We start from the raw sequence: 13,828 nt of genomic DNA, 5'->3' as shown, positions 1-13,828 counted from the left end.
TTTTCTCCCTTGCTGCCTTCAGACAGAAGTAGTCGCTCCTTCCTTTGTACAACTCCTGGGCTCCTGCTTGAACACTATGCTGTGAGAGTGTAACACTTGCCTTCTGTTTGCCTTCCTCACTAGCCTGTGAGCTACAGAGCAGGCTGCCCCACCTGTGTGTACCCCAGTGTGTTACACAGCTCCCAGACCCTTATAATAGGTGCTCAATAAATATTCTTCAAGTGAATTTTTAAAATATAAAAAGAAAGTGATCTTTATTTAATGTACGCGTTATTCAAAGTTAATTTGAAATTCTTCCAAGCTGTTCTTTTTTTCTTTATTAAAATCTGAATCTAAATCCCTGCCTGTACCTCAAATGTTTTTCTATTACTGGTAAATTCCTACAGTGTAAAAAGCGCTGCACAGAATTAAGGTCCTCCTCCTGCTCATCCCCATCAGATAAGACTTTATTTTGTTCTTTTCTGGGGACTTGACTGAAGTAGAGGGCTCAGACTGAACAGGAATTGGGGACATGTATTAGAGTCACATAACCTATGTCTGGGTTCTGCCTCTGCTGCCCCTCTAGCCAGAGAACTTGGGGTGAGCCGCTCCTAACCTGCTTCCTCTTCTGAGCTGTGAGGACGGAAGTCTAGTTAGTTTGGGAATTGTGAGTGCTGAAGCACAGCTTGTGAACACACAGGAAACGCTCTTGCAAGAAATGGTGGCCTTACCACATCATAGGTCCCATCCTGGCACTGTTTCTTTGTAGCAGTGAGTGTCAGGGGTGATTTTGCACCCGTGGAATATTTGGCAGTGTGAGGTGACATTTCTTGGGAGGCTTTGCTACTGAAATCTAATGGGTTGACGCCCACGTGCTGCTAAACTGTCCTTCAGCACACTACAGTGTCCCTACAACAAAGCATTATCCACCCCAAAATGTCACAGTGCCAGGGCTGGATGCCTGCTTTAGAGATATGTGCTCCCATTAAGTCAGACATATCCTCATAAAATCAAAATCAGAAGGGTGAAAATGAAATGTGGTAGGAATGTTAGTATCTAAGAGTCTTCTGAATCCTTATTTCACGCTGACCAACTTCGGATACAACAAAGGATGGTTTTTCTTTCATCTTTGAGAGTAAGGCCTTATTTCAGAGAGGATTTTTGTTCCCATTGCCACGAATGATAGGATTGTAATTAGATGTGTTTTCCTATGGTGCACATTCTAAAGACAAGAAAACCGGCACCGCCAACCATACCAGTTTGGGTTACGTCATCTAAGGGAAACAGCTGCTTAGCTTCCATTCTTTTGTACTGCATCTATTCATGATATACTTTCCTTCCAGAAAAAAAGCGTGACTACCAGAGTCTGGGGTGGCCCAGTCCAGACGAGTGCCTCAAACTCCGCTGGGTGGAGCTAACAGCCATTGTGAGCACCTGGCTAGCAGTGTCTTCAAAAAACATTGAGTGAGTATCTTTGACATCACCTTCCTCGTGGAATTTTCTTACCCGTGAGCCACAGTGGCCTCAGCTGACTCCAGTGACATCTTCTGTGCCATTGGTGGTCGGAAGAGTCGTCTTTCTGGGCCTGTGAACAGCCAAGCTTGGCCACTGCTACCCACAGCGTAGATGGACTCAATCCATGCAAAGAGTGCCAGTGAACCCCCATTCTAGGTACCTTTGCAAGCTGTCAGAAGTCAGATGTAGCATATAGTTCATGTTGAAGACTAGATCCTTGTCTTCAGGAATCCAGAGGCCACTGCATAGACACTGTGCACTTTTAGGGGAGGTATGGCAAATCTAGACTTAGCTACACCTGTGAAGAGAGCAAGCAAAGGGGCTTTTGCTGACCTTCTGCTCTGGAAGTGTTACTGTTCCTCAGGTCTGCCAATGCTTTGTTTCATAATCAAGTGTGGTCTGAGTGACTGCTCCTAAAATCTCCTTCATCAGGGATGTAGTAACCCCTCCCAAATATCTTCCAACCAGACTCTTCCTCAAAGCCCCATTTATACCCACAAGCTCAAGAAAACACATAATTTTCTTGTCCAGTGTCCAACATTAAAAAATAAAATAAAACATTGATTCTGTTTCTCCATTTCACATTTTTTAAAGATTCATTTTTATTTTTTAATGATGTACATGTGTGTGGGTATGTGCATGTATGAATGTAGCACTATGAATGTAGGTATCCGTGGAGTCTACACAAGGACATAGAGTCCCTTGGAGATACAGTTGCAGGAAGTTGTGAGCCACTTGATGTGGGCACTGGGAGCTAAAGCTGGGTCCTCTGAAAGAGCAGTATGTGATTCTAACCACTGGGCTATCCCTCCAGCTGCTCCATTTTACGTTCTCAGGAAATATGTTCAGCTGTATTCAGGCCAGAAACCCAGATATCATCCTGAATAATCATCTGTTAAACAGTTCTTACTACTTTTACGCCCTGAGATTTTTGCAAGCTGTCTGCTTTTCTGCATCTACACTGCTGCTCCGAAGTGTCTGTAATACCACACAGGCGTATGTGAGCCTCCTGCCCTGCTCAATTGTGCCTTGGCTTTTTCCGATAGCTTCCTACTACTAGAGTTCTTTGGATGTAAGTCAGGCCTTCTCGCTCTGCCCCTACCCAGCTCAGTCATAGCCTTCACCACAAGGCCTTTGAGCTCTGCTGCTTGAGGAAAGCTATTATAACCACCCCTCCTCATGGTGTGGGGGAGATATATTTCCTCATGAGCATGCTTTTAGTATTTTGTGTTTTCTGATTTAGCACATCTGTAATCCTACACCTTCCAAGACATTAGCAACATAACAACTAGGACTGCGTGTGTTTGTTTAATTATTATAGACTTGGTCTCTGATATGCAGTAGGTTCAGACTAAGTAATCAGTGGAGCAATAAATGTTTTCCAAATACAAGTTAAAATGTTTGAAGTAAAATTTGGTGGTGCCAAATTATGTAGTACATATGATTGTTTGTATGGTTAGCCTATAAGAAGCGACCTCTTGGCCTGGAGAGATGGCTAAGCAAGGTAAGAACATGTACTTTTTTTCTAGAAGATCAGAGTTTGGTTTCCAGCAACCGTATGAATGACTCACAACCACCTCCAGCACCAGGGATATCTGTGGCCTCTGGTTACCTGCACATCCCAGCTCACAGATACACATATATACATAATTTAAAACTTTCAAAATCTTTTTTAAACAATAACTTCATGAGGTCATGAAGTTAAGTACTTGTATTTGATACCCAATACAATGAATATCCAGTTGAGTCTGTTTTTAGTCTAACTTTTAGATGACTTTCTCTTTGAGCAACAAGTGTGCTTCTGTTTGTAACAGAAAAGTCGGCTGTAGAAACCAGCTGTATGTCTTATTGCTGTCGGTTCTCTAAAAGAAGAAATCCTAGAGGAAACCCACTCACTTCAAGCCCTCTCGTGAGGGAGTGCCATATGGAAGTTAGAGGTGCTGATTGTCAGAGCTCTTGGATTTCCCATGGTTAATGTGGTCATCTCCATTTTCCAGCATCACAGAACACATAGACTTTGCCACACCCATACAGCAGCCAGCAATGGAACCACTGTGCAATGGCAATCTCCCCACGAGCATGCATACCCTGGACCACTTACATGGAGTGTCCAACAGAGCCAGCCTGCACTACACGGGTGAGAGCCAGCTAACAGAGGTGAGTACTCAGGCTTGTTCAGACTGTTGTGGTGTTAGCCTCACAGCTATGATGTAACTGACACCAGAAAGCAAGAATGAGCAGCCAGGGCTCTTTTCACTGTTTTAAATTTTTTAGTTGGCCCTGACTTAGGTAGCTTTCCAAGCCCAATTCCATTAAGGCCCTAGGACAGAGCTTGTAGTTCTTAAGACTGTAACCAATATACCTATCAGGGTGGGCTGGATTCTACCTCCCACAGAGAGGCTCAGGACAGAGAAATTTGGGGCAGTTATTTTTCTGTTGACATTCTTAAGAAAGGCAAGATGACCAACCCAGGACATACTTAGTAAAGACTGTACCTCAAGGGAGATTTGGAAAACATGTCACAGATGCCCATGTTAAAGGATATGTTAAATAAGATAGCAAGTAATACACAGTGACATAATTTGGAAAGATGTGGTAGAATGTCATGATGGTTAGTTTTATGTCAACTTGACACAAGCTAGAGCCATTTTAGAAGAGGGAATTCAATTGAAAAATGCCTCCACCAGGCTGGCTGGTAGCACGTTTTCTTGATTGATGTGGGAGTGACGAACCCTGGTGGTCCTGAGTGCTATAAGAAAGCAGGCTGAGCAAGCCATGAGGAGCAAAACAGCAAGCAGCACTCTTCTGTGGCTTGTACATCAGTGACTGCCTCCCGGCTCCTGCCCTGACTGCCTATCGTGATGGAGTATGTCATGAGAGCTGCAAGCTGAAACATACCCTTTGCTCTACAAGTTATTTTGGTCATAGTATTTTATCACAGCAATAGAAACCATAACTAAGACAAAAATTTTTATTGGCATGAAGAAAAATTAAGAATATATTATATGAAGATAAAGATGACAGTTTACACATACACAGCAAATATCTGGAAATATACGTAAGGGCATTAACAGCGCCTGTGCAGATGGCAGAATCTCAAGCAGATTTGTTAACTTATTTTCTAGTGTTGCTGTGATGACTGTGTTTTCAACATCTGTAAGTTTTTCTAAGTGGGAGAGGACTGTGGACTGTCAGAGTCACCTTAAGTGTATCTTCCACACACTGACTCCCCAGCAGATGCACAGCACTGTCCCAGAAAAGCATTTTTTTGTGGGGCTCCGCCCCCCAGGCTGAGCACCGATGGCAGCATCCAAATCCGGTCTCTTCTTCAGCTTTCTCACCAGTCATCTCGTTCTGTTCCAGGTACTGCAGAATCTTGGCAAGGACCAGTATCCGCAACAGTCGCTTGAACAAATCGGCACCAGAATTGCCAAGGTTTTGGAAAAGGTAAGTCCCAGAGGTGGCTAGCAATCGTTGCCTGCCCTCTGACTTCTCTCCAGACTCTTGGTCACCATGTGGATCTCACCCTTCTGCCTGTGACTGACATGACCAGAGGCCCAGTGTGAAGTGAGCCCACTCTCATAAGTCCCCAGTAACCACTTTCGTTCATCCCACTGCTCCTTTGCCTTCTAGGATGAGGCCTGCCCAGTCAGCGGTACCTCCTCTCCTCTGCCTGTGTATGGAGAGGCAGTGCTGCTGGGAATGATAGAACCTGGGTATAGGAAGTGACACAGTGTATGGCAGGGAAGGATGTGAGAGACAGCAGATACCTTGTGAAGTAGCTTTTGTCCTCAAGTCCTGAAGCATATTTACAACACTGCATTTTCAACAGCTCAGGGAAGGTACCTGAAATGTCTAAGATGACTTTTCTGCCTGTGTGTGATGTTCTATAAAGGAGAGGAGTTACATTTTTAATTGGATTACTCTGTAGCTAACAATCAATCTAGTACTATCTGATATTGAAGAGGTTATTTATAACAGCGATTAAGAAAAGCAACTCAGTTCAGTGTGAGTATGACAGGATTTGATAACAGCTGCCTTCCTGTGGGTATGGAAATTGTCCATTTGTAATGAAAGTCCACATTCAGTAGGACACAGATGTGATCTGCAGACCTAAATAAGCAAATAGTAAGAAGTAAAGATTGCCGAGAGTGCTTGAGATCAACAGAGAGGCCTATGGGAAGTGGAGGCAGAAGACAGGCTGGGATGGCAGTTTGTGAATATGGCCACAGAAGTTCGTTCCCTGAAAGGAAGATCCGGAGTAATAAAAAGAACTGGCACAGTAGTGACCCAGACTCAGGACCACCACACGGAGGAACAGCAAGGCTCACCAGAGGGCATGCAGCAGGAAGATGCTGCCAGGGCCAAAAGCACAATTTAGTTCGGACTTCTTGCCATGAATTTTTTTTTTTTTTTTTTTTTTTTTTTGAGATAGGGTTGCCATGAATTTAAAACATAACATGAAAGAACTTATGAATCAAGATCGCAGAGCCAAACTAAAAAACGCAGGGAGAGGCTAGCAAAAGGTGTTAACGCAGGATTCTCACCCTGAATGCTAGCAGACAGGAGAGGGTCACAGGTGGGCTGACAGACTGGAAGTCACAGCAGGGAGAATACAGATGAGCACAGGAGGAAGGTACAGGCCAGGACAGAGAAAACGGAAGACATACCACAGAAGAATGGAAGAAAACATGACAGGAGAAAATGCAATTGGAGCTTGAATTAAATAAGACTTGGCAAGTTCTTTTATTTCTGTAAAATATGTCTGGTTAAAAGGGCATCTTCCAAAAGAGTTAGCCACGATGCTTATCCAAGCAAATTATTCCATTTTAATAAAGCAAGAGAGAGTCCTTGACACTTCCCTCCTGACACAACGGTTCAGGCTCCAGGAGAGAGTGCCCCACTTCAGAGCAGCTGCATCCCGCACAGGACGAAAGTGCTTCTGAGTTACCGTTGGGCTTACATGAAACCTTTGTAGTCATTAAAACCACAAACAGACCAAAAGTGTGAGTGTGAGCTCACTGAGAGCAAGCAGGGCCAGAGCTTAGAGGCTGCTGGAGATGGAGGACAGTGAGGAGCCGAGACCTGATGCCAGAACTGGAGAATGATGAGAAGCCCAGGGTTAAAGGCTGAGCTACAGACTCCCACTGTGAACCAGCAAGTCCACAAGGACAACTTAGCTAGGCTTGGAGAGCTAGAGACTGAAATGCTGGCAGAGAGGGATTTAAAAGGGAAACAATAACATAGTCAAAAGACTTACAAGTGAAAGAAGTTATTTCCAGATGCAGATGAAAGAAGTAGCACACTGAATAATACCCAAGGAAAACAACACAAGAAGGGTCATTCTCTTCATTAAAAGGAGCTGGGACTGTGGAGGGAGAATTTCAGATTCCGGAGCATCCTGGGCTACATTGTGAGTTCAAGACCTACATGGACTAAGCAATGAGACCTCGTTTCAAAAATACAAGCCAGAAGTCCCCCTCCACCCAACACGCAAATAGGAAATGAAGGGCAAGTTAAAGAGGTAGATATAAAAGAAAGAGAAAGACCCAATACCCATGTAATAGGAGTCCTAAAAAGAAAAGGGGCAGAAAGGAAAGCCAAAGCAAATATTAAAAGACTTTGAAACAGTATCTTGAAAAGGCAAATCCTCCAGGCCAGCCAGACCTATAAAAAGAGAACCTGTCTTAGTAAAAAATAAAATACATAGACCCTATCTAATAAATAAACAAATAAAATAAAATAAAAACCTAAAAGAAATGGCATACCATATACTTGGGGAAATTAACCAAGGTAAGATAGCTAACTCTAAAATTTATTTTAGTAAATTTATGTTTTTAATTCTGTCTCTCTCTCTCTATGTCTCTCTATCTCTGTCTCTCTGTTTCTGTGTGTGTATGTGTGTGTGTGTGCTTGTGTGTGGAGTGGGGGTATGTGGATGTCTGAGGCAACTGCACAAGTGCCTCTACCTACTGAGCCATCTCCCAGTCTCTCTGAGTATTTTTAACAAATGTATGTGTTCAGAATAGACTCGTGTTGCTAGGTTTTTAACCAAGACACGATCTCAGAAGTCAGTGGAGTAATACAGTTAGGATGCACAAAGAAAAAACTGTGAGCCTTGAGCTACCATGTTGGCCATGAATACAAAGTCCCCAGGCCTTGCAGTGATGTTTGCTCCCATGCACCCGTCTGCACAGCCTAGCTGACCAGGGTAGCTTTGGTAGAAGTGTCAAGCACAATGTCTGCTTATACCGCTAAGCTGCCTACAGAAGCCACTGCCATATATAAGGACCCATCCTCTGAAATACAGGTATACTGCAGCTTTCAAAAATAGACTGAGCAGGAACATGCATAAAAGGTCAGATCCGTGTACTGCTTAATTAGTGGGTACTGGTTGGGATTTGACGGTCATATGCTGATACAGAGGAAGGAAAGGGTGTCAGGAAAAATAAGAATGGAAAGAATGTGACCCAGATGTGAGGTGGCAGCACACATTGTCACTGGGATGAAGGCATTCAATACAGGTACAATGTGAGCTTTCCCAAATACCAAAGATAGATTGGAAAAGGGTCAAGTAAAGCAGGCGTACAGGAAGTGAGTACTTATGCACAGGTACTTGCCATTGCATTCAGGGTCTGGGGCAAGCTCATTAGTCATAGGCAGAAATGCAGATGGGCTATGACACAAACGAACCTCACCTACTAAAAGAATGACACTGTCAGAATGGTTTAAAGCATGACTAGGGGCTACAGAGACGGCTCAGCAGTTAAGAGCACTGGCTGCTCTTCCAGAGTATGTGGGTTCGAGTTTCAGCACCCATAAAACCACTCATAACTGTGTCCAGTTCTAGGGGTTCTGGTGCTGCCTTCTGGCCTCTGTGGGCTCCAGTCATGCACCATGGTGTACATACAGGAAAAGTAACCACACATAGGTTTTTTTTTTTTTTTTTTTTTAATTTTAAAAGCACAGCCATAGGTTATGCTGTATTTATGACACATCTACATACAATTTAATAAGATTTAAAATATAAAGTTTTAAATGGACAAGGCAGACAGTGGAAGTACCAAAGCCACTGAAAACCACAAGGTGAAAGACACAGGAAGAGTACCAATTTCTTTGTCAGTTGGTGGCTGGCAGTACAACACTCCAGACTTAGCACAGAGAGCAGCAGCTACCTGTCTCTCCACAGTTCTCTCCTTTAGCCTCTGCACTCAGCTGAAGTCACTTATACTGCTGAGGTGAGACACCCAAGACTACTTTGTCCATGCATTTAATGCCTCCTGGGAAGGCTGCGAGAGTCAGAGCAGGCCAAGCTCCAGCTGCAGCTGCCTCTACCTTAGCAAAGTGAGTGTCTCAAGGCTCTGCCCAGAGAATGTGTTGCCCACCTTCAGTCCTCCACATCTTCCTTGAGGGAAGCAATACTGAGACCAGTAGTGCCTCAGCAGAATTTGTAGGAACCAAAAGCCATCTTACAGTGCTGCATAAAGAAAATGCCAAACCCAGAATTCTGTGCCAGCAGAAGTACCCTTCAGAAGCTGGGGACAAATATAGATGTGTTCAGTTGATCAAAAACTGAGACAGATTTGAGTAGATCTAAAATAAAATGGGAAAGGAGATCTGTAGGAGAATGGCCTCAGGTAGAAGCATGGATGCGCAAGAAATGACAGCAAACATTAAAATGTAAATGCTCAGGGACTCGTGTGCAGTGGCTGTGGCATCTCGCTCTGGGGACCAGATAAAAATGTGAGGTAGCAGTTACATAGGGAGGGAAGAGTAACACGTGAAATTTAAAGTCCCAACATCTGGCTGGTGTCAGTCAGAATGTAAAAAGTAATGATTTACATGTATGTTTTAAGCCATAGGCTAACTTCCAAAGTTATTTTAAGATGCAGTTTAGCAGAAGGAAAATGGAATAACGTAAAATGTTTGATCAAATTGAAGGAAGTCAAGGAAGGTAAGAACATAGACACATCAAACTAATAACACAGACACAGAAGCGTCAGGAGATGCTGCCAAGGTGGAAGTGGAAGTCTTGTGTCATCAGCGTTTTAAACCCAGCCACTTGCTGCTTAAAAGGTACACTTTAAATATCTGAATATGAAAAGGTTGAAAGTGCAGATATGAACAATGACATCATGCAAACAGTGACATCATGCAAACAGTGGCATCATGCAAACAGTGACAAAGAGGAGTTGAGGATCACTGCATTCTTATCTCAAGGGAACACTGAGGCAGAGGCACTGATGGAGTGAAAGTAGCATTTCATAAGGATGAAGGGGTCTATGGTAAGCTGGGTACCCAGAGTCTATGAAAGTTACCTTAGGTCAGAGAGGGAATTCTGCAGTTACAATTTTTAGAACTGTGAGATGAATGGTTATCCTGGTGTACATAGGAAGGCACTGTGTGCACTCACAGGCACCCTTCAAGGAGGGAGGAAAGAGGAGATGTAACTCAAGTACCCAAGCCTGTGATACTGTAGATGAAAGTGAAGTGAAGAATGCCAGCCACCTCCGGATGCCAAAGGAGGAAGGAAACATTCTCCTCTCAGTCCTCTGCAGGGAGCCCAGCCCTGCTGCTCATGGCTTTGCACAGTGATGCTGATCTTTGTTTCCTGTCTCCAGAACTATGCAAATAACATATTTCTGTTTAATTAAATCACCAAGCTTGAGTCTGTTTGGCACAGCCATAGGAAGCTAATGAACCATTACAATGTGGATGAGTCCTATTGACTGTATGTATTCAGTAACATGGCTCTGAAATACATACAGTGTAAACATGGACTTACCTAAAGGAAAAAAATAGACATACTCCCAATCTTGGTCGGTTTTAATATATGTCTCAGAATAGCTGTAAAACGAGCAGGAACCATGAGCAGCTGTACACTTGACCCAGGTGACATGTACAGAACATCTTGTCTGGAAGTGACAGGGCCAAGTTCTTTCCAAATGCCTAAGCAAGAGAAAAGAGGGTCACATATCTGATTGTTTTTTTTTTTTAAGTTGTAACAGTATTCTAAAATTTTAAATCACTTAGGAATTTTCTGACCAAATAGATTAAGCTAATAAATAAGTAAAACTGGAGAGAGAGAAAGAGAGAGACAGAGACAGAGAGAGAAATGTTGATTTTCATATAGGTATAAATTGTAAACCTATAGAAAAATTTCTAAACCTGAGGAAAAATATAAAACAATGCTGAAAGACATGACAAATGGAAAAATTAGCCACGTTCCTGAGAGCAGAGCCCCACGGTGTAAGAACGTTAGTTCTTCCTGAGTTAATTTGTGATTTTTAGCAATAACAATAAAAGTACTGTGTTTTCTCCAGCACCAGACAAGCTAATTGTAAGTTTATCCACAAGACTGAACAATGAAGAATTACCAGGCAGACTGAAAAAGAACAGTTAGAGAAGAGGAGGACTTAACCTCATATTAAACATACATGAAGTCTTTAATTAAAACTGTTTAATAGTGGTGCGTGAACCACAGACCGATGAGGAAGGACAGGAAGCTAATTGCATGTGGCAGCGCAGCACACAGAGGCAGCACCCGGCACAGTAAATCACGTGGTGTGTCCTGGATAGGGACCAGGTAAGATTAAATCCATCCCTTACACATCCACCAAGATAAATACTCAATGGAGCAGAGATTTAAATTAATATAAGACTGGCTCTCTTGTAAATTCAGATAGGATGTGGATCCCTCTGAGGCCTGAAAGTGGCAAACACTTCCTGAAGACTAACTCAGAATTCACATGCAGTGTGGGAAGAGGTTAACAAATTACATAAGAACTAAAAACTAACATTCTCATAAAGACTATGAACAACAGAAGTGGACAAAGTAAACCTAGGGACTATAGTTTCAGGGTTTTTAAACTTAATTTCTAAGGAGCTCCTAAAAGGAAGAAGCGTCGTCGTCTTCGGATAGGCTACACATGACAGGAGAGAGGACTACTGAAGGAGCAGATAATGAAAATAATTGGATTGAATCAAAATCATGTTTCAGTGTAAAGTGTACACTTGTACAGGGGTAGGGGTGATGCGCTAACAGACATGGGGCCCTTGGGCTGGAGAGATAAGCTGGGAGTCTCAGTGAGAAGAGCAGATTGCTAAGCCCACTGATCTCCACAGAACATTGGCAAACTCAGCAATAAAGCACAAAGAAGCTGAGACAAAAGCCGTGGAAGTGTTCGGGACAATCTCACCCTACTATGGAGGCAAGAATTCTAGTTATCAACCCACCATTGGAAGACAGGACCTTTTGATAAATATCCCAGGATTTCATTTGGAAGGTCTAAAGATTTTGTGCCTTTTAAGAAGGACCCAATCAGGGAGTAGACTTTGCTCAGTGATGTAGCAGCGAAAACCCAGCCCTTAGTAATGGAATAAAATGTGAGGAGAGGGCAGATGCTCTGTGAGACGGTAACTGGATTAGCACCTGCTACCAAGCCTGATGACCTAAGTTTGACTCTGCCTCCTCCAGGACCCACGTGGTAGAAGAGAGATGGTCAAGTGATGTTTGACCAACATCAAGATTGTTCTCTGTGGCAAATGAGATTAAGGACATGGGATAGCCATGGGATAAAGTGAAGCTCAACGTTTACCACACATCTAATGGCTAAAAGGCTAAGACTGCAGAGTCTTGGAAGAGTCCCTGGGACATTGGGCTCCACGGTGACTGGAGATTTCTGTGTATCACCAGCACATGAGGCAGGCTACATAGTGGGTGGCAGAACTGCAAATCATCCATCCGATAAGTTAATGTCCACAGCATATAAAAAAAAAAGTCCTCTTACTCAGTAATAAAAAGTGAAAATCCAACCTAAAAGTGTGCATGGGGTTTAAACAGCCATTCCTCCAATGATCGCATGCAGTAGCCACAACCAAGAGGAAGGGAAATGTTCCACATCACGAGTCACAGGAAAGCAAACCCCAACCAAAGTGGCCTTACATCCAGTTGCATAAAACAAAAAAGTGTCCGTGAAAATGAAGAGAAATTGTAACCCTTGTGTGCTGTTGGTGAGAACATAAAATCTTACTGTCGCTGTGGGATTAAAAAACAAACAAACAAAAACATATCATAGGTCTTTCTAAAGATAGGTGTGCCTAAGGAACCAGCAGTGGTACTCCTTGGTACATATTCAAGCAATTGAAAGTATCATCTCAAGTGTACAAATACTTGTACACTCGTGTTTGTAGCAGTATTCTTCCATGTAGCCAAGTAGTAGGATCAATCTAAATGCCCAACATCGGATAGATGGACAAATGAAACATATAAACACAATGACTCAACCATTGAAAAGGAAGGCATTTTTGCCACATTCTATCGCATAGGTCAATTTCAAGGAGTTATACTAACTAAACTGTTAGAAAAAATCAAATATGGGATGATTTCACTTATGCATAAGAACAGTCAGACACACATAGACATAGTACAGTGGTGGTTACCAGTTGGAGACCAGAGGGAAGGGTCTGCTGTTTAATGCAGTTTATGTTTTCAGATGAAAACGTCTTCAGTGAGTGTATACAGTATGAATGCTTGAAGCACTGCCAAACTGTACATTTAGAAATGATGATCATCATATATTTTATGAAATTAGAGTAGACAATAGATCATAAGATTAGTCATAGGAACAGAGAAGAGACACATTCAGATGGGTTATTAGAAAGTACCCAACCTGAAGAATAAAGAGAAAAGGAATTTAAGGGGCCTTCACCTAAGGACTTAAAAGATGTGAGACAAACCCAAGAAAAGAGCAAACAAGGAGTCCATCATCCCTCCAGGAAGAGAGGACAGTGCAGAAGCAACACTTGTAGAAGTAAGAACTAAGCGTTCTCTAACAGTGATGAAGTACATTATTCCATAGAATCAGGAAGGTCTGTGACCGAAAAATATGAATACAAAGATTTATCAGTATAGCATCATAGTGACTATGGACAAAAGACAAAATTGTAGAAGACAGAGGAAAAGATATCACGTTCAAATAAACTGCAATCATCTTCTCAACAGGAAGGTCAAACAAGAATCCCAAGGATCTCAACAACTGGGAAAACACTGCTGCCCTAGACATCCATCCCCCGCAAGTACCACACCAAAAAAAAATGGCCTCTCAACTGTGCAGTGTGGACAAAGACAGACAAATAGAGGCAAAGAACAGACATTAGAGCCACAAATGGCCACAGTGTTCAATCTGAAAGTCTTTCTTGAATAAATTCCTTAAAATAATAATTTAAAAAAAACTTCCACTGTACCTCACATAGTCCCTAAAAGTCAACTTGAGATAGGTCATAAGTGTAAGTATCAGGTATCAAAGCTGAAAGAGTATAGCTGCAAGGATAA

At 42.6% G+C, this 13,828-nt stretch overlaps 1 protein-coding gene across 2 annotated transcripts in view; it reads left to right on the top strand.

Moving 5' to 3' along the window:
• Positions 1 to 13,828, top strand: part of Ttc17 (tetratricopeptide repeat domain 17) — a 105,371-nt gene that overhangs the window by 76,787 nt on the left and 14,756 nt on the right. For both annotated transcript variants that reach the window (XM_034494753.2, XM_034494752.2), the window contains 3 exons: positions 1,323 to 1,443; positions 3,492 to 3,651; positions 4,858 to 4,941. In XM_034494753.2, coding sequence (XP_034350644.1) covers positions 1,323 to 1,443; positions 3,492 to 3,651; positions 4,858 to 4,941 — 365 coding nt within the window. The remainder of the gene's footprint in view (positions 1 to 1,322; positions 1,444 to 3,491; positions 3,652 to 4,857; positions 4,942 to 13,828) is intronic.

The sequence above is a fragment of the Arvicanthis niloticus genome, chromosome 2 (assembly GCF_011762505.2).
Source record: "Arvicanthis niloticus isolate mArvNil1 chromosome 2, mArvNil1.pat.X, whole genome shotgun sequence".
NCBI classification, from domain to species: domain Eukaryota; kingdom Metazoa; phylum Chordata; class Mammalia; order Rodentia; family Muridae; genus Arvicanthis; species Arvicanthis niloticus.
This window is presented reverse-complemented; position numbering and strand designations above follow the sequence as displayed.